At 36.4% G+C, this 22,882-nt stretch overlaps 1 protein-coding gene across 1 annotated transcript in view; it reads right to left on the bottom strand.

Moving 5' to 3' along the window:
- Positions 1-22,882, bottom strand: part of RYR2 (ryanodine receptor 2) — a 381,210-nt gene that overhangs the window by 254,187 nt on the left and 104,141 nt on the right. Inside the window, exon 3 of the mRNA XM_041413766.1 lies at positions 13,647-13,751. Within this exon, the coding sequence (XP_041269700.1) occupies positions 13,647-13,751 (105 nt within the window). The remainder of the gene's footprint in view (positions 1-13,646; positions 13,752-22,882) is intronic.

Below are 22,882 nucleotides of genomic sequence, written 5' to 3'. Positions count from 1 at the left end.
AATTCAGAGTTCCACAGTTGGAGATAGGTGATTTGAATATTCACAAATCCACCAGCTACAGTTGCATTCCTATCCCAAAAAGGCTCCATTGTGTCTTAGAAGCACAGGAAAGATTTTCAACTCTGTGAGGAAACACACATTTTCCCTATCCCTTAAACACAGAAGGATAACCATACATGCAAGGCACTTGCATGTGATGATTCCTTCACAGAGCCTTTCAGATCAGAGGACAAGGGCTTCACTTTAATCCACAGCAAAGACTACCCTACACATGAAATTAGACAGCAGTTTGCTGGTCAGTGGCACAGAAAACAGATTTTAATAAAGCAAGGCACCAGGAAGAGTGATTAATCAGCCATGACTGGATGATTAGATGGGAGTTAATAAGCTCATGATGCAATTTAGCTAGAACGTTGCCTTACCAATGGGTATTTTGCAGACAGCATTTTCCTGAAAAATGAAGTTGTCAACTATTGGAGGAGAGGTCATGAAATTAAATTTTTTCATATTACAGAAACACTTCAGCTTTGAATTCACACACAACGTGTGCAACCAAATGCTTTCATTCTCTTAATAAGGTCTGACATAGATTTATGAGTGCACAAGTCTGAAAAAAGTCTTAGCCTTAGTTACAATGCCTTACCACAATATTACTGAGACTTTTATTTAAAAGATATTTGCTTGATGCCTATGAGTTATTTTTATATATTTCAGTGCTTCTCTAATGTAATTGGATTATGGGGTAGGGGGAGGGAAGGGGAGGGCAAGGCAAAGATTGTGATATTTGGAAGAAAATACAGACATTCTAGAAGTAATGTTACTAAGGAAGGAAAGAAAATATGGATATCAGTGTCAGTAAGCAGGCAGCAGATTAGTCAACCAGCTCTGCGGCAAATTTAAGGTCTCCTGTTAGTAATAGGAATGAGACAACAATGTATAGAAACAATCAGTCTCACAAGATAGGGAAAAATGTGCAGCAGATGAAAAAATCACAGTATAAACAAAGGAAATAAAAGCTATCAAAAGAAATTAACAAAAAAAAAGAAAAACTTTATATCGATACTAAAGAAACAGATAACTGTTTTTAATTCTTGTACTCTAAAATCAGTGCAAAAATCAGTGCCAGGTTTATATTAAAAAGACAATTAACTCAACAACAGTTTATTTGGTTACACCAAGCTGCAGAACAAATTAAACCTACAGCTAAGCACTTCCTCACAGATTGAAGTCTTCACTTAGACATGAGTGTTATGTGTTTGTATCACTCCCTTTAATATTCACATTGACAATCTCATTTTGGCTCTCTGAATCTGACTTCTTGATTAGTTCGGTCTTGCTCTCAGTTTGAAGTGATCCAATAAGCCAAAAGAAAAAGAAACTGCCGGAAATGAAAAATCCACCCAGAATCAGGAAGCAAAAGAAAGGAATTTTCCCTTTATGGAAGGCAGTTAGACTATAAAAAGGAAATGCTTGTGAACCAAAATTTCCTAAATGTTTTAAATGCAAGCAGAATAAGCATGTAAGAAAGAATTTAGAAAATTCTTCCTACTCTACTATATTTAAACCAACAGCTATATTTACAGCCTTTGAATCCTCAAGAGATTTACATGTCAGGTTACAAGGAAAGTCCCTAAACACTACCCTATCATATCTACACCTAAGGTTTCAAAGAGTGGCCTGTGGTAAAAGACATTGTGAATAAGATGTTAGGGTGAAAAATGAAAGAGGAAGAATAAGGTGAGAGAAAAATGTTTTGGAATGTAACAAATTTATTTTTTTACTTCACTGAAACTATATCAAGCAGAAATGATCCATTCTAACCATGAAGATCACAAATCAGTTTATTTCATTAATCTCTTGATTAAGCTTTTACTTGTGTCAAGGAATTATTTTTCTTTATTCTTTTTACATCAAAACAATAAAATCTTGAAGTCATCTATGAAAATGATAGTAATTTCACTAAGAAAAGTTGGAGAAGATACTGGAGTTTCAGAAGAAATCTCAGAAGAAAGCTTATTGCATGTGCTATTTCTTCTCTCAACTCATGCCATGGCATACATGAGTTGAGAAAGGACTCAGCAAACTGGGTAGGGTCAGACATCTGAGGTACAAAAAGTCTGTGCAGTCTCAAAACTCAGCATGTTTGTGTTTTTCCACGCAAAGCTCTCAGTTCCCTAAAAATATTTTATTTTATACTTTGCAGCATCTTGGAATACTCAGAGTCACAAGAAGCACTGGAGTCTCATACTGCTTGCAGTAATACCAAGAAAGCATACAGAAAGAGAACTGTGGTCTTCTGGGCAGAGGCAAATGTTGGCTGCCTCATATGTTCCTCTGAAGATCTCCAAACCCACCAAGAAGCCATTTCTTTAGGACAAAAGTTTTGTATTTCCCTAAGTAATGTACCTAAAAAATAGTGACATATGGCTGAGGAAAGAGAATAAGAAACCCCACCTGAAATTCCTTGGAACAGCCAAAGGATTTAATCAGTTACTGACATTATTAAAATTTGGGCAAATGCACAAATTCTTTGAAAGAAGCCAAGCTATACCCAGTAAATCACTTATGTCTAACAAACAAACATCACCTAGAAATGGAATTTTACAGGAAGACCAAAATGCATGAATACCTAGATAACTAAAATAGTTTGTTGCCAAATGACCTATATATACACTAAACTATGTCAATTTACCACATTTCTTACCACCAGTAAGAAAAAACAGGATTTCCAAATTTGTCACTTTCCTTCTGCTATTTGCATACCGTTATCTTGTGACTCATCCCAACTTTTTTTTAAATACAAACATCTTTCAAAAAAAGGGAGTGTTCTGCATATTTGTCAACAGACTCTCAGCTATCAAAGGCTGCCTCAGGAGTGGAAGCTGCACGTACCACCATCATTACAAGCACAATCCCCTCTATCAGTAGTATCTGCAAAAACAAGCGTTAACTACAAAAATCATATACAACAATATAGGACTCCCAAACCAAAAAAGATGACACCAGCCAACATAATTAGAACACAGATTTACTAGCAGAATCTTGAATACCCTTTGTTCTTGTCAAGTTTCTTTCCTTTGTTTACTTAGAAGTACCTAATTTCCATAAAGAAAAATAAGGCTTGAGCTTTCACCCCATCACAAAAAAAAGGAAATCAATGCCTTATCTATTTCTACACAGAGGGAAGGGCTATTATTTAAAAGACTAAAGGGTTAGTTCAACTAACTGTCGAATTAGCAAATGCTAAGAAGACTGTAGCCTAGACAGAAAAAGGAGACTGCAGGGGAAAGGGAAGAAAATCTTCACAGCTCAGCAACTATCATGTTTGTCGAAAAAGTATTTATGTATCAAGATCAAAAAACCTAACCATGTGGGGATAATACCTCCCCCTCTCACTTACCATGTACTCTAAAATGCAGGTTTCTATTTTCACTTGAAAAATGAAGGACAGGTGCATACAAAGAGGTCATAGAGACCACATTCCCTCTTTATAAACCTAAATGTATGTGTGTGTGTGTGCGTATACACATATATTTATCAGGCATGCTTTTGAAGAGGAAGAAGTCAATCCAGACTGCCTGCAGGAACACAGCAGGAGCCTTAACTGCTGCTGAGATCCTGCAAACACTCCAAAATGTATCCTGCTGGCATGGGACCCACTCCCCACCACAGATGCCAGAGGCAGCTCGGCAGGCTGGATGCACAGGATGCTGCGGGCAGGGGCAGCACCCTCCCTGTCCCAGAGCCTGCAGTTCTGACTGAACCTTGAGGGAACAAGGCTCTGCTCACAAGAGTGGCCACTTAAACACTAAAAACTAAAATCCAGGTTTAGGAAAATCTGAGTGATCCTGACACAGACTGAGGTAAACTCATGGTCTATGGGTGGATGATCCTATCACCCAAAAAGGTACATCAGCACCCCTGTGAAGAGCAGGAGTTCACTACTCACTCAGGCTTCTCTGTTGTGCTCAGGTCCCAGGTTCAGCTATAAATAAGGCACCTGGAGGCCAGGGACACAATTTCACCTCTGCCTACCAAGGTGGTTTCCAGCCTCTCTCTGTTTACTTAACAGTGCTGGTCTTAAACCCCTTCATTTCTTTCACCTTCCTTTCCTCCAGCTCCAACTCAAGAGTTCTTACCATCCTGATGAGTAAATAAAAAATGGTAATTCTCTATGATAAGAGAGAAACAAAACCTAGGTCTTGTAACTTTAGACCTGAAATAGGGTAGCTCTCACACTGCAGTAGTATTTAGATACAAGACCAATACACTCACCTGCTTGGAATACTCTTGTCTCCATATAATAATTGAAACAAATAATTTTCTGACTCTCCAGCAAAACATTACAAAACCAGAAACCTTGGTCAATCACCATTACCACAAGCACTAATGAACAGGTGGGCATCAAAAGAAATAACTTCTCCACAGACAAATGATTGCTCCAGGGAGGGGTGAAATAACACCTGTTCTCACTAAACCTATTATTTTTGCTAAGATGTCATAGATTTGCTCAATGATGCAGCTAACATGGATTTAAAATCCCTCTTGCCCTGAGGAGATGCAATTACATACATGTAGATGAATCCTCATGCGGAACAGAGTTCATTGACAGCAGCAAGAAATTGTGCATGTTTATCAGCAACTCTGACACACCACAGAAGCAATAGAGCGATGAAGCACCCCAAACTCAGTTCCTTCCCATTTCCTGTCCAAGACAGGAATCCAGTCTGTTCAGTTCTGCTCAGTCTCACTACACCAGTTCTATCTCTTCTTTTAATGCTACCCTTGTTGATGTTGCTCAAGTGTTACCCCTTTGGGGAGGACCATTCACATCCAAACTTAAACAATATGGAGTCTATGATGCATATAGAGCACCATTAGGATGAAAAGCACCCCAAGGTGCTGAACCCTGCAGGATAAGGAGAGTTAGGAACAAACTCACATTACATAAATCTTGACTGAATTTGAGAATAAGGGTGCTTTGTTGTTTTCTTTAATTACCACAGAAGCTATTGGTAACTCCTGGAGGTTGAGCACACTGAGCATGTTTCAAGAGGGAGACTCCCATCTGTAATCTCCCAGCTCCAGCTGCTGGGATCCTACAGAGCTGGCTGATAGGAGTCTAGTTTCTTGCTACGCAGTACTGCAGACAGAATTAGTGCTTTTCCACACTGCCAGCCTCTGTAGCACTGCTCTGCATTTCCTATACTGATAACATTTTACACCACTCATCAAAATATTCTTTTAATTTGCTATTATAAGTCACTGAGATGGAAAAAAGGATCCTCCCTTTTTTAGATTTTAAACAAACTTAGCCAAATATTTCAGGAAGCTACCCTTATAAGAAGCCATTACAAGACAAATAGAGATATTAAGAACTTTCATATATACTATGAGGTGTTTATTGAGTATAAGCAGTCTGTTTAAAAACATTGAATAATTATTACTTCCAATCTCAATATAACTGGACAAAAGTAAAAGTTATGGTTTGGTTTTTTTTTAATTTAAGGTCTTGGGCTTTACAAACAAATCATTTTACATCTGTAAGCATTGCAACAGAGAACACAATGTTTGAGTATCACTTTACCCAGGCCTTGCCTCAGCCCAGAGATTAATGTAAAACTGCACTGTGTACAATCAGTAGTAGTAGAATTGTAGCAGACAAGAATCATATATAACGATGAACTCAGTATCTCAAAACACTTTTGACTAAGCTAAAGTCTAGGGTTTTTGTGCTTTCAAACAAAATTTTCAAAAAAATATGCTAACTTTTAAAAAAGAAGTTAAAAAATTTAAGACAAAGAGAAAAATGTCACTGTTTTATGATGCAGCCTTTCACACATCCATAACCTCTTCAACATCAAACCTTCCTCATGCAAAATGTAGGTGAGAGTGTGGTCACTTACTATTTTGTTTCATTCCTGTTTGTTGTGCAACCATTGTACTAAATATTGATTTTAAAATGAAAACAATTAAATCCTATCCATTTTATGATATTCACTACCATAAAGCTAACCTCACAAATATTAATTCAATTGCAGATGACACATTAATAGATTTTAAAAATCCACTAAAGTCAATGTGATACATAAGGCAGGGAGGTTAGTCTGAGACACCCAGGACCCAATTTCTAGCATTATTTTACCTGTAGCTTTCATCAGCTATGGTCCTCAACACATGCATAAATCAGTCCTGAGGTATGAAGACAAATAAAATCAGAAAAAAAATGCAAGTAGCAATCACCGCTTAGCTTATTGATTCCAAATACACTGGCCTGGTTAAAAAACTCAGTATGTTGCTAGCTATGTTGAGACGTCTGGTAGAATTAACAAAATTAGTGGTTTAGGAGACTATCTCAGCTTTACATAGGACTGAGCAACAAACCTGAGACTCTTCAACATTCTAGAACAGCATCTGAATGTGAGGATTTGGTGGGGTTTATCTTTTCATCATTTTGCATAAATAGCCTTTAGCACATCAATTCCAACTGCTGATAAAAAAGGGGGGGGGGGGGATTTGGTTCTGAATGTAAATTTAACTGTATCATTTTCAATTTTGTTGTGCTTAAATTTCATCAAAAAATCACAAACTCCTTCAGGAACTAACTGGGAATCTTTACTGAAAAGCATCAGTATGTACTTTATTTTAACAAGTTATAGCTTACAAATGGCACAAGGAAAATACCTATAGAACTGACAGGTAAAAGGCATAAAAACAACCAATCTCCTTCTTTTTTCATCCAAGGTAAAAAACCACACAGTACACCTTGGGTTCCTCATTCTAATCTCTCTGCCAGTATTTCTCAGCTGTCCTCATGACAGCTCAATACATAAATGTGCCAGTTTCAGTGATTTCTACATTGCTTATATTCAGTCAGCAACTTTTAGTCCAACTATTCTCACTTTGTTCCCTAGGACCACATGGAATCTGAAGCAATTCTTGCTTTAATCCTCACTTTTCCATTCCGCTTCAATGGCGGAATTGAATTTGCTACAGTTCTCCCTGAGTTCAACTGCAACAGTGCCTGAGTACTCCACAGAGTACTCATTCCACAACCAGATTTTCCCTTCCATGGCCAATGTTCTTCTTCAGATGGGTTGGGAGAACACCCAAAAGTATCAAACAGAAAGAAGTCTGCTTCCAGCTCTGAACCTGCAACTCTCTGGAACACCAGCTCTCAGGAGATGATTGGCATGGACAGAGTTTCACATCTTCATTACCAGCCACAAGGACAGGATAGAGCTGCCAAGCACAGCAAATCTTCATGGCATGCAGTATTAGAATAGCACAGTTGCTGGGCAAATAAATATTGGGGAAAATGCAGCAAACTGCACACGGAAGTGTTCAGTAGATAACATAGCAACTAAGACTAATTTGCGGGAAACTAAGAAGGGATTTAAACCTACATTTCATTTTGCCTAAAAGTAAACCAATTTCAAGCTTACTAAGGCAAGTGAGAGCCAATTTTTCCCCCTGTATCATGAAGCCTAGAAAGACAAATAGCAAAAAAAAAAAAAAAAAGTTCAAGTTTTCTCAGAAGTAAAAAAAAAAAAAAAACCACCAAATACAGTGTGATTTTCTGAATAAGCACTTAACATCATTTCAATATAAATTCTACAGAATCCTAAGCTCTCCTCATGTATTCTGGTTCCTAGTTTATTGTGTCATTCAAAACAGAAATTGTAACTACTTCTACATTCACCTTCTTGCTACAGGTGACATGCAAAGAAATCCTTACTTATTTCACAACCACACTCTTTTCTAGTAAGCAATCAAAAAGCTGACACTTGAAGTGAAAGGCCACAAAAGCAGCTGAGAGAAATCCATTGAGTTCCATTGAGGATAAGTGAGTCTGGTGCATCTCTCCTGCTGGAGCCATTAAAACACAATTCCAAAGGAAACACATTACGCTCCAAGTGCAGATGATTTTACTAGTGAACAGTTCGTGTAACATGAAACCTAGCCATTAGCAAAGGAACTGAATGTTCCAAATAGTTCACTGATAAAATTGGAAAAAACAAAAACCAACAAACAAAAAACCTACAGTAGTCTTGTACTCCTACTTATACCAGAACAAAAAAAAAGCATCCATGCATATACCTCGTGTTGGCAGAACAAAGCACAGATCAACAAACAGCAGCTCCAAAATCTCTCACCAAAATAGATGTCTCTTACTCTACACCCTCCCAATGATATGAGATTTTCCTGTGGATGTATGGTACAGCAGTAGAACTGGAATAGTTTGGCACTCACCAGTCTTCTGGTAGACCAGCGTGAAGAGAATGTTTTACCACTGCTGACAAAAATTAATTAAATCTCTGTAAAAGACAATTTATTAATAGAGTTCTCAATCACTCCAATGGGATGGTGCAGTTAAGAACAATCCTCTGTTTGGATTGGGATACAAGGTCTCCCATCTCACACAGATGTACAACACACTGGCATGTGAAAGCAAGTCACATACTCCTGTATTTATATGTGTCATATATAAACACACATATATGCATATAGTCTATTCATCAGGTATGGCATGTAAAACATAATCCAGAATCTTCAAATTGCAGTGGTCTCATTTACTACAATTATCATGAAGTACTATAAAAGATATAGCAAGGTAGAAAAAATAGTATATTATTTATATAATGAGACTGTTGGATATATTTCAGAAAACGTAGGCAAGCCAAGTGTAACTCAGCATAATAACAAGATATTTTTTTTCCAGCCAACAAAGATGATAGATGATTTTGTGCTTGTCCACTTAGAGAAAAATTTCCTTTAAATGCCAAGCTAATTTAATTTCCTGTACCTAGTCACTATGCACAAAACTGGTTTTTATCTCTTTGAAGTAACAAAAGCATTAGAATAGAATGAAAGTTCTAACTAGCACCTTTTTATATAAATACTAAGAGTAATGGTGTCTGGAATATTCAGATTATCCCATTAGAAATATAATTCGTATTGAATCATATGAAAAATCCTCTGAAATATATTTCAAATAATAGTTAGTAGCAATGGGCTTTATGAAGGTTACCTTACACTTCATTTTACTTTGCACACTGCATTGGAAAATTTTTAACTCAATACCTATTTTTCATGGGGCATGTTAGCTTGAGGATTATTTAAAAAGAAAAATCTTTCAGACAAAATCTAAATCATTTTTGAACCAACTGAGGCTAAGAAAACACCTGGCATTCTTCCATGTCAAATATGTCTGGATACCCTTTCTTCTGGATACCCTTTTCTACTGGGTATACAGCAGCACAAAGGGAAATAATTTTCCTTACCATAAAATGTGAGACAGGTAATAGCATAAAACGTATAGGTCTGTTGCTTAACTTTCATGAAAAATTAATTTAAATCTCAAAACTGAAAGAAGCCACAAAATTCTAAATCCCTCCCTCACATCTGAAACCTGGCAACTTCCTTCCCTTGTGACACCTTTTCTCAGTGAAAAAAAATCTGTAGTGAAGGTGCACAAGAGCAGCTGATGATAATGTAAAAGAGAAAACTCTGCCTTCCTTTCCTCTTATAGGATATATAAGTTAGATCCCTTTCTCCTACCCAATATTCATCGTATCTGGAAGAACTATCTAATCCTGTTTCTAATACTGCTCATATTGTCCAGAAATTGCAGAAGATGCTGAATTCAAGAGCACTAATGGAAAGATGGCCAGGCTTCATTTCTTAAGAAAATTAGGGAAAATGTCCAGGGATTGATTTGATTATGGCATTCAATCACTTTTACTTTAAGAAGAAAGTACTAGATGATAGAGGTCTTGAATCTAGGAAACGAAGATGTGATTTTAAAAAATTAAAATATTTTTAAAACAGAAAAAAAATCAAACTAACTAAAAAGATAATCAGAGGGAAAAGAATCAGAAGCAAAACACAGTTCTAAGAAGTTGCAATGACCATTCCTAAATTACTCCAGAAGCTATGCATTCACCTTCACAGGATCACTCCAACTAATAAGCTTTAGTGAAATACAAGGCATTTGGGTCCAGAGAAGGTTTGCTGGAAATAACAACCAGGCTAAGAATAGATGGCCTGAATGCTTTTTATGGTCTTAAATGCTGTATAAAAACATAAGGACTTCCATTTTCATCGTATGCCTGCTTTTCCAATAATAAAAATTACAGTAAGAAAATGAGCCCAAATGATTACAAAATAATTCCTAGGCTGTGGGTCACCCTTGCGTAGGACAGTGCACCTGTAATTCTGTTTGCCTAACATACCACAGTCCAGACTATGTGATGATGCTCCTCATTATAAAATTATTTACTATTCCATCTCCACAAGATTCCTGCCTTTTTCCTCATCTGTTTCTGGTTTGTTGGTTTTTATTTCTTGTTTCTTTCCTGCTGATGAACTGATGAAAGTGGTACATGCATATAGCACTCCACACCCCAGCAAAATAAAAAAAAATACCTGTTTAAAATAAACAGTGAAAATAATGCTACCTAAGCAAATAAACTAGGTTGTAGTTCTATTGTTGAAACAAAAACCACTCAAGCAAGCTATGAATGTCAGTGTTTTAATAAATTGTCAGAGTTAACCATACTATTTTACAGGGAAATGATGAAACCTCAGAGCACAAAATAACTATTCAGTGCCTAGAAGAAACAGAGCACTACACACGTCCTTTCTTAGGAAATTTCAGTCATTTTCCACTGTTGCCTTTGATACTAGCATTTATCTGGTTCAGGAGAGTCAAGTAGGTATACTCAGATCGATCACTGATCTCACAAAGTATGGAAATTCTCATTTTGGGATTCTCGCACTAAAAATGCAGGTATTTACTGCAGAGCAAATCTTGCACCTTTAATGCACACTAATTGAGAAGCAGCAGGAAATCCAGTAAGTGGACACAGTTATTCTTTCTCAGGCACAAGAAAGCTGCTTATGTTCTGACTCAAGCCAGCATGAGATTTTGTTCATATTACTCAACCATTATATTACTACTAACTTACCTGTTATGTAACAAAAATACCTATTATATAAACATAGCATTCAAGAGATTACACAACACAAAAGGCAAACCAGCACTCTTAAAAGCACCTTATTGATTTCTAATGCAATGAAAAGTAACTGAGGACTGAAAAGACCTCCTTTTGGAGGATTCCTTCCACTAGAAAACTGAGGTCACACTGAAACCAGTTTATAGCAACAATTTCTCAAAACATTGATGTACTTTCTTCTACTAAATGAAATTAAGCACTGTTGTTTTAATAAAAAGAATTGATGCTTCTCTAGGAGGGTAATAGTGCTTCAGGCAAGACAAATTACCTCGTATCTTAAAAGTTCTTTTAACAGTTGTTTCAAACAGATATGAAGCTGTCTATATACGTATCTGGCCTATGATATACAAATATAAATGCAAAGGCGAAATTTATGTATTTTTCATAGAAAGTACATACACATACCAAAAGTCAGTTCTATTAATTTATCAATAAGTACATATTCAGTCATTTTAGTACCATCTTGACTTTCAGAGACTTACTAAAAAGAAAAACACTGACATTGAAAACATGACCTTGTGTTCATCTACAAACCATTATTTTGAGGATTGTTCTCTTCTAATGTCAATATATTAATAGGCAAGAGACACAAGCACATTCCTAATGCATTTCTATAGAAGCAATTGCAGCAGAAATATATTTATGATTTACTGAACACCATCTCTCACTGTTGGTATAGCTGTAGCTCTGTATCTTCTGCTAGAGTTGGCATTTAATAGGTGCTGAGAGCACACTAAACTGCTCTGTAAACAGCCAAGAGCCACATAATGACCACACTCAGAACTTTGCTTCATCTTTCCTGTGCACATCTCAGAAGACCTTTGAGTACAGAGCACTGTAGACCAGGGCAGCTTCATCAGTGTTATTCAGGCATGGGTGTAAGTGTCCAGAATTCTGACCTTCATGGTTATGCACAGAAAAAAATCAGTATTTTTTTCCAGAAAACACCATATTACCACCAAACATGGTATGTCTCATCGATCACTGTGTCCTACAAAAAAAATTTTTTACTCACATAAAGCGCAGAAAATAGTCCAGAATTAGTGCAAATATTCCATCTAAGACCCCTAAAAGGCTATCATAAGTCTGCCCTGTTCCCAGAAGAATACCTGAGCTCACACTGTCTAATCATTCTGCAGAGAGGTTTGTTCATTCTCCAATGTTCTCTGGATGTGATCTCTGTATTAAAAGCAAATATTCTCTTAACACATGGCCCCAGCACTCTGCTAAAGACAGTGCAAGATAAAATCCGCAATTTGATGTTAGATTTAAAGAAAAGTTCCAGTGCTTCACATTTGAAAATTGAATGCTTTTTCATTCACTGCATTCTGCCCTATAGCATTACTTTATCACACATTCCCCCATACTTCCTTTAGTTCATGCCCCTGCTCACATTGTTGGGAATAAACAGAAAGACAGCTGTTGCTCTACTTTACACGTGGCCATACACAGTTATCACTGTACATCCTGGGGTTTGGACAGTAATTTTTGACATTATGCCTCTGTGTGTCTGTTCTTTTGATATTATTTTTTTCCCTGTGAATTTGCTTGCTCTCAGTTTCAGTATTCACAAAGTAAGGGAAGAAGGGTTTAGAAGTCTGTATCTGCTTCCTCTGGTACCACCTCTTCTCTCAGATATGCTTTTCATTCTCTTGGAACAAACTGTCACTGCAGAACACACTCTGGATGATCCACGGTACTGCTCCCAGACTTCATTTCCCAAATACCATTTTCAGTCTAAGTGCCTGGCATTTCATGGGACTGACTACTCTACATTAGTTTGGTTTCTTGAGGCATCCCCATAAAGATCAGAGGCATGCTTATCTCCTGCAAGCTTTCTTGACTGATGCACTTATGGTTAACGCCTACTTCTCTTGTGCCTGTATACCTCCTAAGCCTACAGTCACTCTTTCTCAAAAATTTACAGGATTTGAGCTAGAGCTTAGCATTCAAATGAACACTATAAGGTGCATATGGAACATTCAATTACAGTATAACAAATCAAATTAATTGCTCTGCAGGGAACAGTAATTACACTACTATGATTTATTTGTAAATAACTATCTGCTAGTCAAAAAATTAATTCTATTTGGAATAATGATTCTTATAGGATTTAAGTAATTCCTATATCCTTCATCTTCCAGACTGCTATTTCTTGTCCACCAAGGCTCAAAAATAATTTATCTTCAGCTTAAAGGTCTGTCATAGCATACTTTAGCTCAGGGCACACACAAGAGTTTCATTATTTCCAGACACAACCAGCATACATCCAAGTAATTTTAAGACCTTTCGACAGTCTCACCCAATATAGTCAGGAACACTCAGAAAGCTTATTTGTTCAGAAGAAGTGATCAAGCTTTATATGACACATTATGAGAATCTCTAATTAAAACACCCTTGTAACTCTGTACTGACTCACAGCACATTGAAATTGTGAATTTACAACTCAAGCTTCAGTGGACACTGCAAGTGCTTATAGTTCCCAAAAAAACCAGGCCATTCCTGTAGCAAAGGAGGAAAGTTCAGCACAATCATGCTATAAGCATGTGACAGCCATGAAACCTGTGGTAGCATAGGAAAAAAGTACCATAGTGCAAGATGAAGAAAGGTGGCTATTTAATAACTTACCCCTTCTGCCTTTTCTTCTGTGTTAGCCAGCATCTCCTGGAGGGCCCGTACTGACAGAGACTGCTCCAGCACAAAGGTGCAGATGGACAAATCAGGTGGAACATTCTAGGTAAAAGAGAACCATGAGATCACATTAGTAACACATTTGCTGAATAGCACTTTCCAGTGGCTCTATTTTGCCTCACCATCCATGGATCTGAAAAATCTAATGTCTGAGGCTATGAAATCCAGCCACATACTGGGCTGCAACAGTTAAGTTTTAGCCGGTAAAGGAAAGCCATGCTCTGCTCAGCAGGTGCAAGCTGATACCTGAGTTATCAGGTCCCCTCTAAAAAAGAAAGAAACTCTCCATAAAAGAAGAAACCAAAGAATTTCAAGTTCAGCAGAGGATCACCATGAATGTCAGGGCTAGTGCACTCTACCTCTGTGACTGCAGAGAGGAGGAGAGGGATCTTGTGATTCTCTTTAAAAATCTAATGGCAATTACAGGAGAAGAGAGGCAGACTCTTCTTGGATATGCTCTTTGGAAGGAATAGGAGCAGCAATACAAGTTGAATAATGAAAATTAGAGAAAAAACTTGGGAGTGGAAAGGCTCCTAAGCAAAGCAATGATGGGTCTGCTTGGATACTAGCACATGGAACATGTGTCCCAGACATTACACTCAGATTGTGAGGAAAACCAAATTCAGTCTTTTTAGGCTACTGGTAGTTAGCCAGAGCTCATCATTATCATGAAGGTCAAGATAAATTTTCATAGCAGAAATAGTGCACACTAAGAATCAAGGCCAAGCCAACAGCTTCAAAGCCTTGCAGGGCACTGTACTTCACCACAGGCTGCTCTAACTGGACTAAAACTAAAAATTCTTATAAAAATTATTATTTAACTTGTCATGTTTGACATAAATATCATTGAACTACTGAAAAGTTAATTTTCCAGACTATCATAAAAATTAATATAAAATTGAAAGAGGTTTGTAATAGCAATGTCTAAGTTACAAAGTAGCAAAGTAAAATTAGATTTTATGTGGGGATCTTTTCTTCTGTTAATAGAACATGCAACTCCTACACACCTTAACTTGCCTCCAGAAATTATTTCACATTCTTTCTCTATTTTCTTTTCATGTTAGATGCATATTTTAGTTTAGGAATACTTTTATTGACTGCTGGCATTCAGTTTTTTACACCATGAATGCTCTTGCTGCTAAAGCTGTAAAACTGCTCACTTACTCAAACTGTGTACAAAGTGAGGAGGTGACTTCCAAGGCCAAACTGTAAAAGGTAGCTGCAAAATCTGCCCCCCTCCCCCCCCCCAAAAGCTAGTTTTCTCAGAATATCTCACGCTCTTACTAGCTTATTATATTTCTGTTCATCCCTATTAAATACAGCAATTCAGGTCTGTTTAATACATAATAGATCTTTCATTATTTTCCAATACCTATATTTCAATGAAAGTAATGTAAAATTGTATTTTAAGTTTCAGCCAAATGTAAAAGGTTTTAATAGCATCTTCTGTTGCATGGGTTTTGACTGACTTATGCAATGATACTTTGGCATGAAATATTTTTTCATCCAACTCCTTCAGAATCAGGTCTCTAATTATTTGTCAGTGGTCTTGTTACCATTTTTCTTTTGTAGCTAATCAGACAATACAACAGTCCTTGTAATGGTAACACTAGGCCAACAAACAACACATTAGATTGTTTCCAAAACATCCTTATAATGTAAGTACCATCACAAGGCCTTTTGTTACAAAGCAGGAAAGAGAACATTCAGAGATCTCAGGCTGCAAGGTGCTGCTTCTACACAGTTAACCTAAGGACAGGTTTCCAGTCTAGAAAGCCTCACAACCTAACAGTGCAGCTCACTCTCCAATCTGCCCAGTTAAACTTTCAAACAAAAGTACGAACAAAAGAGAAAAGATGCTCCATACACTGCGCTCAAAAATGAGCCAAGGCTACCTTTTCTGCATCTATAAGCAAACAAAGTCTCCTTAACAATATTCCCACTGTTATTACTGTTATTTAAAGTAGCATTTTTGCTGGCAGAACACATCTCACACATACCATATTGGACATATCAAATGTTTTACTATTGAAGCTACCCGACAATATTGAAAATCCTGCAATTGTTCCAAACACTGATCAAACCAACATATCTAGGACACTTTTCCTTCATCCATTTCATTCTCCTTTATGGTCAAGACAGTCATGAACACTTCCTTTCCTACCCACTAAAACTGAGGCGTGAAGTCCCAATGAACAATTTTCAGCTATTCTCTTTGCAGGTAAGGCACGCTTTTTGCTGCTAGGGAGTAAAAAAGGAGGACTGAAGGAGATAATTTTGCTTTAATTAAGTGAAAGAAGTACTGTGTTCTTACAGTCTAGCAAAATGTTAGAGCCAGGTTTTTTTTTTTTCATGAGGCAAAAGGGAGAGTACATTATCCCACCTCATCTTTGTTTCATGAATGCCTGCCTGGGTACTTGGTGGCCCTCAGAGAGAAATGTTTTTCCCTTAAGAGCTGAGGAAAGATGCACCTACTGATGCTTGCAGGGAGGATTCCTTCTGCTTCCTCTCTGGCGGTTCCTCAGCCAGCTATGCTCTACTGAAGATCCAACAGGCACGAATGCATCAATCCCAGCATGTACAACTACCAAAGCATGGAAAAAGAGGGGACAGATGCAGACCTGCCAATGTATTTCGCTCAGTTACAGCTCTGCTCATCCCTACACACTTTATTTCAATGCTGATGCTTTTAACACTATGGATTTAGAGGATGAGGTTTGGGGCCTCAAACACAGACTCAATCTTCCTCTCTTGAATAGCTCCCTCCAAAGACAATAAGTTCAAGTAATTTTAAAACTCTCATCTAAATATTACAAAAATTAATCACAGTGTCTTTTCCATCTCTTTAAAGCATAAAATAAAAATGACAGAAAAAAAACAGAGTATTTGCCAGACCTCTGATTATCTTATTGTCTGTCAAATTATCTCACACACAGAGGATGGCATATGAAAAATAAAGGTATTCTATGGCAGTCTAACATTCTCTACTGAAAGATATCCTCGTGCACAGTACATGGTACATTTTAGTACTCAGCCTGGAGAGCAACTGCATATTCTAGTGGCTGCAAGGAAAACCTGTAGCAATTTGTTTTCAACATCAGGCTTTTTTTGAGGACAGGTGAAATGTGTTGGCAGATATTTCAGTGATTGTTTTGCTAGACTATGAACACACTATTAAATATTAAATAATTTTAAAGAAAATATTTTGCTACATGTCTAACAAACCACCAATGCACTTTTAATAAACACCAAAACTGTCAGGTTTAACCAACAGTTAAATGGTAATAATAGATCTCTATTTTGTTAACAGAATACAAACTATAATCCCAAAAACTGATCAGCTCAAAAGCAGAGGTCTCATCAGATATAAATAACCATATTGGCAATCTTCAACCTTTTTTTCCACCAATTTTCATAATATTTATATTTGCTGCAGTAACTTTTTAAATGAAGACATAGAAAATTAATTCATATTCCAAAGCGGTGTTTGGTTTGTTTTGTAACAGAGTATGTAATGACTTTGGATAATCCAGGGAATCTGTATCACTTCAGTTCATATGATCAGTGGAAAATACTGATAAGCAATGGCAGTAATCAATATAATTTATTTTCAGTTCATTTCTGACACATTTGCAAAATCAATCATACTTTAATGGGTTTGAAAATAAAATGTACTCACTGACTTCAAAGGTAAATAGTAGTAACTCCAGTTTATCTCAGTATTAATTAAAGCATTACTAATTTGGCTGCCAGTTTATGTTTAGATTTGCCCCCTTGTCAATTTTTCTTTTTAGAAAATCTACTCAGTCATAATTACACCCTAATGTGCAAGTAGTTCAATTTTTTTTAAAGTTATTAAATAAATGAATAGAAATTGTATATTGCATTTCAAAAGGACATTCAGTACCTCTAGGAGAAGAGCAAATATTATCTTTTTCTATTGTTCCTTCATCATGGTTTGTAATAGCCCAATCAGCAAAATTAGACAAGTTAAAATAAATGTAACGGTCATCTGGAATTTTTAAGGCATGCCCATTACGGAAGTAATACTAGATTACTTAGAAAATTGGTGAATTCCTTATTCTTCCTGTCATTTTAAACTACATTTATTGTGTACACTAGTTTTCTGTAGTAATATTTGCATATTAAACTATGCTTTACTCTGTGGGTGGCAGATTTGCAAATTAGATAATCATACCCTTTATTAAAAAGGTGCTTTGAGTAAAGCTTTTGAAATATATTTCAAAATAACCCTAACTGCATTCCAACCCACAGGTGAATCATGGGTACTGGATGCATTAATTATGTTCAGTTTAATTTTCTAGAGAATTTCTATTTACACACTCCAACGAAAGCAAAATTCAGTGCTGTTGTCACTACTCTGACAACCACACAGTGCTAACAAGCCACTGGAATGTATAGCCTGCTCATATAATATGTTGCATATAATTGTGAATGTAAAATGAACTTTTGCCTCTCATAAATATTAGTACAAGACTGAAAGATAATAAATTGTATCAGCAAATAGAATTCTGTCTCTAAGAATAAGCAGCTTCACCTCAGCTTTACCTGTCTAGATATTTGCAAACTTCTTAGTTATTTTCCTAAGCTCACAGTAATTTTTGTTATTTTTCTAACTGAATTTCCAATTAAATGGACTTGCAAGTATTTGGGTTTTAGCCGTATAGTGGGAATTCACACAGCAGTGCCTAATCAATCACCTAATTAAGCAGCCTGATGTCAAAAAATGAGATGTGGATGTTCATAATTCTTTTTAATGCTAGCACATTTACTAGATGCCTAACTTCAAGAATCCAAGTAGGAGGACTCAGAAAATTCATTTTAGTACAGAATTTAAGCAAAACATCTGTAGTCCTATTTGTGGGAGTAGCCTAAAAGAAACTGAACCCATCAGCTATTTTCAAGTTACACTGCAATTTATACATCTCTATCTTTCTGGCAGCTCTTTCTATTTAAATGAGATTCTGTCTGTTGACAGTGATGAAACATGCTCAATATAACCAAGGAAAAACTTCTGTTTCTAGGACTCTACATAGAAGGCCTAGATTTCCTTGTTTTCAAGCTTGTCATTGAAACAATGGACCCAGAACAGAAACATATGAGTCTTACAACCCAAGTCCCGTCAGCCAAACAAAATGAACCATATTCATCAAATCCCAAAACAGAAAAGACAGAGAATGAATTATGAGCCTTACAGTTTCAGTTCTGTAAAGTGTCAAGTAATACTGTCCTCTCCCTAGAACTCCTCCAGGAGCAGTGTCAAGCTCCCATGTGTTTAGCATGAGCAGACTGTGAAGGTTGCCTGGACACCTCCTACAGAAAGTTTGCCATCAGCTGCTTCTGACTATTTCAGTGTGAAACCATCACTTTCTGCATGAGGCTTTTATAGGACATTTCATCCCCAGCAGTTGTCTCCCTCAGAAGCAGAGAAATTCTCAGCATTCAAAATTTTTTATGTTACTCTACCTAAAACTTGTAATGTCCTCATGTTTTTGGAAGACCAGTTTGACAAAGGCGTGGCTTTGTGTCACAAGTACACTTTTCACGTTTTCTAGAAAAAACTCCAAAAATCCAGGTATGTTCTACTTCCTGAAAAATGTCATTTTCACATAGTGCAAAGTTTCTTGTTAACATCTGAAAGCTCAAAAGAGTCCTTTTTTAAGAAGGAAGAAGGAGACAAACACAGGGAAAATAAGCTAGTGGTGGAACTGAGGTCAGACACAAATACATTGCAATCATTCAATTTTCAGATCTTAAAACACAAGACAGCTCCATGTCCTCAGCAGTTCTCTTGAATTGTGTTGAATTGGTTGCCTATGCCACAAGCTGATCTTCTTGTTAATCTCACCTAAACAACCAACTATTTTCTTAAAAAATACTCTCTGTGGTCACATATATAAATTTTCACCATCTTGTCCAGATCTCTGAGTGCAGAAGTCTCCCACAAGGGAAGCATTAGATTTGATAAAACCAGCAGTAGAACAAACCTTGATATGCTGAGCATACTTTCTGTTGATACATCAATCAATCTTCTACAGTACTTTTTGTTTGATTACAGGGAGTTACTAGTTTTTATTCTTTATGAGTTTGCACAGCAGTGAACACAAAACTCCTTCCCCATTTCCATTTTCAGATCGTGAAATGTCATCTGCTGGTCACTCTGTAACAGAGTTTATTGGCAAAGAAAATTGTGTGTGCCTGAAACTTAATCTGTGCAAACCTGAAGGCATAGAAGGAAACTGCTTCTTGGAGTTTTTCCTTCTCACAATCTTCTTTAAAAATCCATAAGAAACCTACTTCTACTCAAGATGTTCTTACTTAAGTACAATTACAGTATTTTCCTTTATGCAGAAAACAGTTTCAAAGTTTCATCTTAAAATTTTTCAGTTTTTGCTCTTTGGAAATAGCTTTGATCCTGAAATCTGTCAAAGGTCTTGAGGCCATTATTAACAGAGCAGACTATCTTAATCACTTGGAAGCTGTAATTCCTGGTAAGGTATTTACTTTCTATATAGATTAAGGGCTGCATACATTCCATCCTTAAATGGATAAGAGGCTTTTTCCTCTTACACTCCATCTCTTCCCTCTAGTCTCCTTTCTAACCTAAGGACATAAGTCCCACATATCTACATTACTGAGAGCTGTTTTCTTTTTATCTCCTTTTTGAAAATTTAAGTCTTAGCTACAGATAGAAGGGATATTAGGTAAGGAGCCATACAACTACACTGCAGCATTGATGGAGAAACTTGGTCAATCAGCTCAACTCCCATCACAACATTTGCTGCTGTAGCCAGAAGCTTAGATGAACTTAATTAATAGTGTATCACCCTAATGCAGTGAAAATGTGTTAATTTTAAAGGTAATTAGGAAAATTTCATACTGATTAATAAAATAAGAATAGCTCATAGGATCAACAGTGCTACAGAGGGTCTAGGCACACATCCAAATTAACAAAAACATGGTTTGTTTAGCTTCATATTAATGCTGAAAATTCTTATTATGCTAATCTTATGTGTATAATTCAAAATTTTCACGTTCCCTTTTATTCTTAGAGATTATGTTGTATTTGTAGCTACTGCAAGGCGTAATGGAAAAATCTAGGATGGTTATTATCATGAGAGGGTACTGTTGCTTTAGAACCTGGAAGGAAGCAGCTACCCTTTGATTCTTGCAGCATCAGAAAGATGATCTTTATAAAATACTATTTTGTCCCTATCTGAAAAACATAGCAGATAGCCAAAAGGAAAATCTTTCTAATCCCAGACCAGATTTAATACAAACCATACACATTACAATAGTCATCTTTCTAAGCAGCAACACTGAAACCTTTCAGGATCAAATAAATAGGGCAGACATGCACAGGTTTTGTGCCTGTAATAAGTGACACAGCCTGACCTGTGTCAGTGGAAGTTCTTGCCCCTGCATAATAACCCATAGGCCATTATTTGCTGAGATTCTCTTACTGTTAAATTTATCCCATATCTGAAATCTTCACAGTAGAATTTTCACATTTAAAAGTACATTCATAATCCTTCCAGAACACCAACTGTTATGAGCAATTCATCTACATTACAGTAAACATGAAAAACTATGTCTAAGAAAAGCCAAATCTGTTTATATATCTCATAAATTAACAACTAAAAGCATAACAGACATCAAATAGTAACTTCTAAGAATTTTGTTCTAAGTTTTAACTTATTATATTTTCCATTGTATGTTGCTGAAATCAGTGGTCAACCTGTGTACCTAAGAAAATCAAATATTGTTTAATGGGGCACTGGGAGTTTATGCTCTGAGTCACCCATGACTTTCCCTTAAATGAACGGAAGGAGATGCATCATCAGCTCTCTCCTGGGCAAGACAGTTTAAAATGATATTTCAAAAAAATACATGACCTTAGAAGATATATACATCCACCTCGGTAATGTAAAGCAAATCAATCAGAATTGTATATTGAAAGTTTTCTAGTAAAAAAAAAAAAAATATATATATATATATATATTTAGTAATGAAGTTCTTGTAGTTCAAGAAAAACTCTAGCAGATAATTTGGGTCAGGGATAGAAGGATTTGAAAAGTCCTAAAAGCAAAGACTGCCTGCCAGGAAACTTCCAGGGATTTAAGGACTTATACTGACAAGGTTCCACTGCTGATAAAAAGTGCAATAATACTTTCAGAAATAAATATCTGTTTGAAAAAAAAAATCTGACTTTGTATACTTAGAAACTGTGGCTTATCTATCAGTGTCTAAGTATATGAAGCCCCCACTTGCCTGGGCATGGCACTACATCTGAACATCCAGTGCATGATGTGAGAAGTAAACACCTGTTTTAGTACACAGCCCTATTAACTACAAAATCAAATAGAATAATTGCAAGAGTAATTTGTCCTTAATATTCAAATTTCGTTCTTTCTTGGCCTAGGTTGCCCAAATATTGCTACTAAGCCCTTAATATAAAACCAACTGCTGCTTTAAATAATTTTTTGCTTATCATTCAGTAACACACAGAACAAACAGCTTCCACAAAGTACTGTCTAAACAGAAATACCCACATGCATTTCCTACCTGCCTCGGAAGTGAATTATGCAAGAAGCAATAAAGCAAGAGGCTTAAAAATTTCCATATGCAAGGACAGTCTCAAGGACCTTAACAACCTGTGGACTTTTTTTTCCTGCTACACTTGAGTGAGGAGTGTAATGAGGAGGGAGTATAATAATTTCACCCAAGTTCAAGTATAACATGAGATATCACCCCTACATGAGAGTAGAGATCAATGACCAACCTAGAGTTTCCTCCTTTACCACAGTCAAGATCTTCCTTTTCAAAATATCACATTTTGATATCAGATAAAAAGATAATAACTACAGACCTTTGCAGACACCTATTACTCACAAGCACATATTTTCTAGATAGTTCTAATTTTAATTTGCCCATACCTTAACTTTCAACTAACAAGTCAAAGATGTTTCACTCCCCTACTCTGGTGCCTGTCAATGCTGGGGTTTAAAATAACCTTTCAATTGTCTGGTACTGGTTTATTTTCTAAAAACAGACCAAAAACAAATTCACATAATTTTAAGTTTCTTCAAAATAATCAAAATTCTTTGTCATTAATTCTTCTAAGGAATTCTACTTTTTTATAGACAAAAAAA

Source organism: Onychostruthus taczanowskii, unplaced genomic scaffold (assembly GCF_017590055.1).
Source record: "Onychostruthus taczanowskii isolate IOZ18803 unplaced genomic scaffold, ASM1759005v1 scaffold104, whole genome shotgun sequence".
Classification (NCBI taxonomy): domain Eukaryota; kingdom Metazoa; phylum Chordata; class Aves; order Passeriformes; family Passeridae; genus Onychostruthus; species Onychostruthus taczanowskii.
The sequence above is the reverse complement of the archived record's forward strand: the minus strand, read 5'-3'. Positions and strand labels throughout refer to the sequence as shown.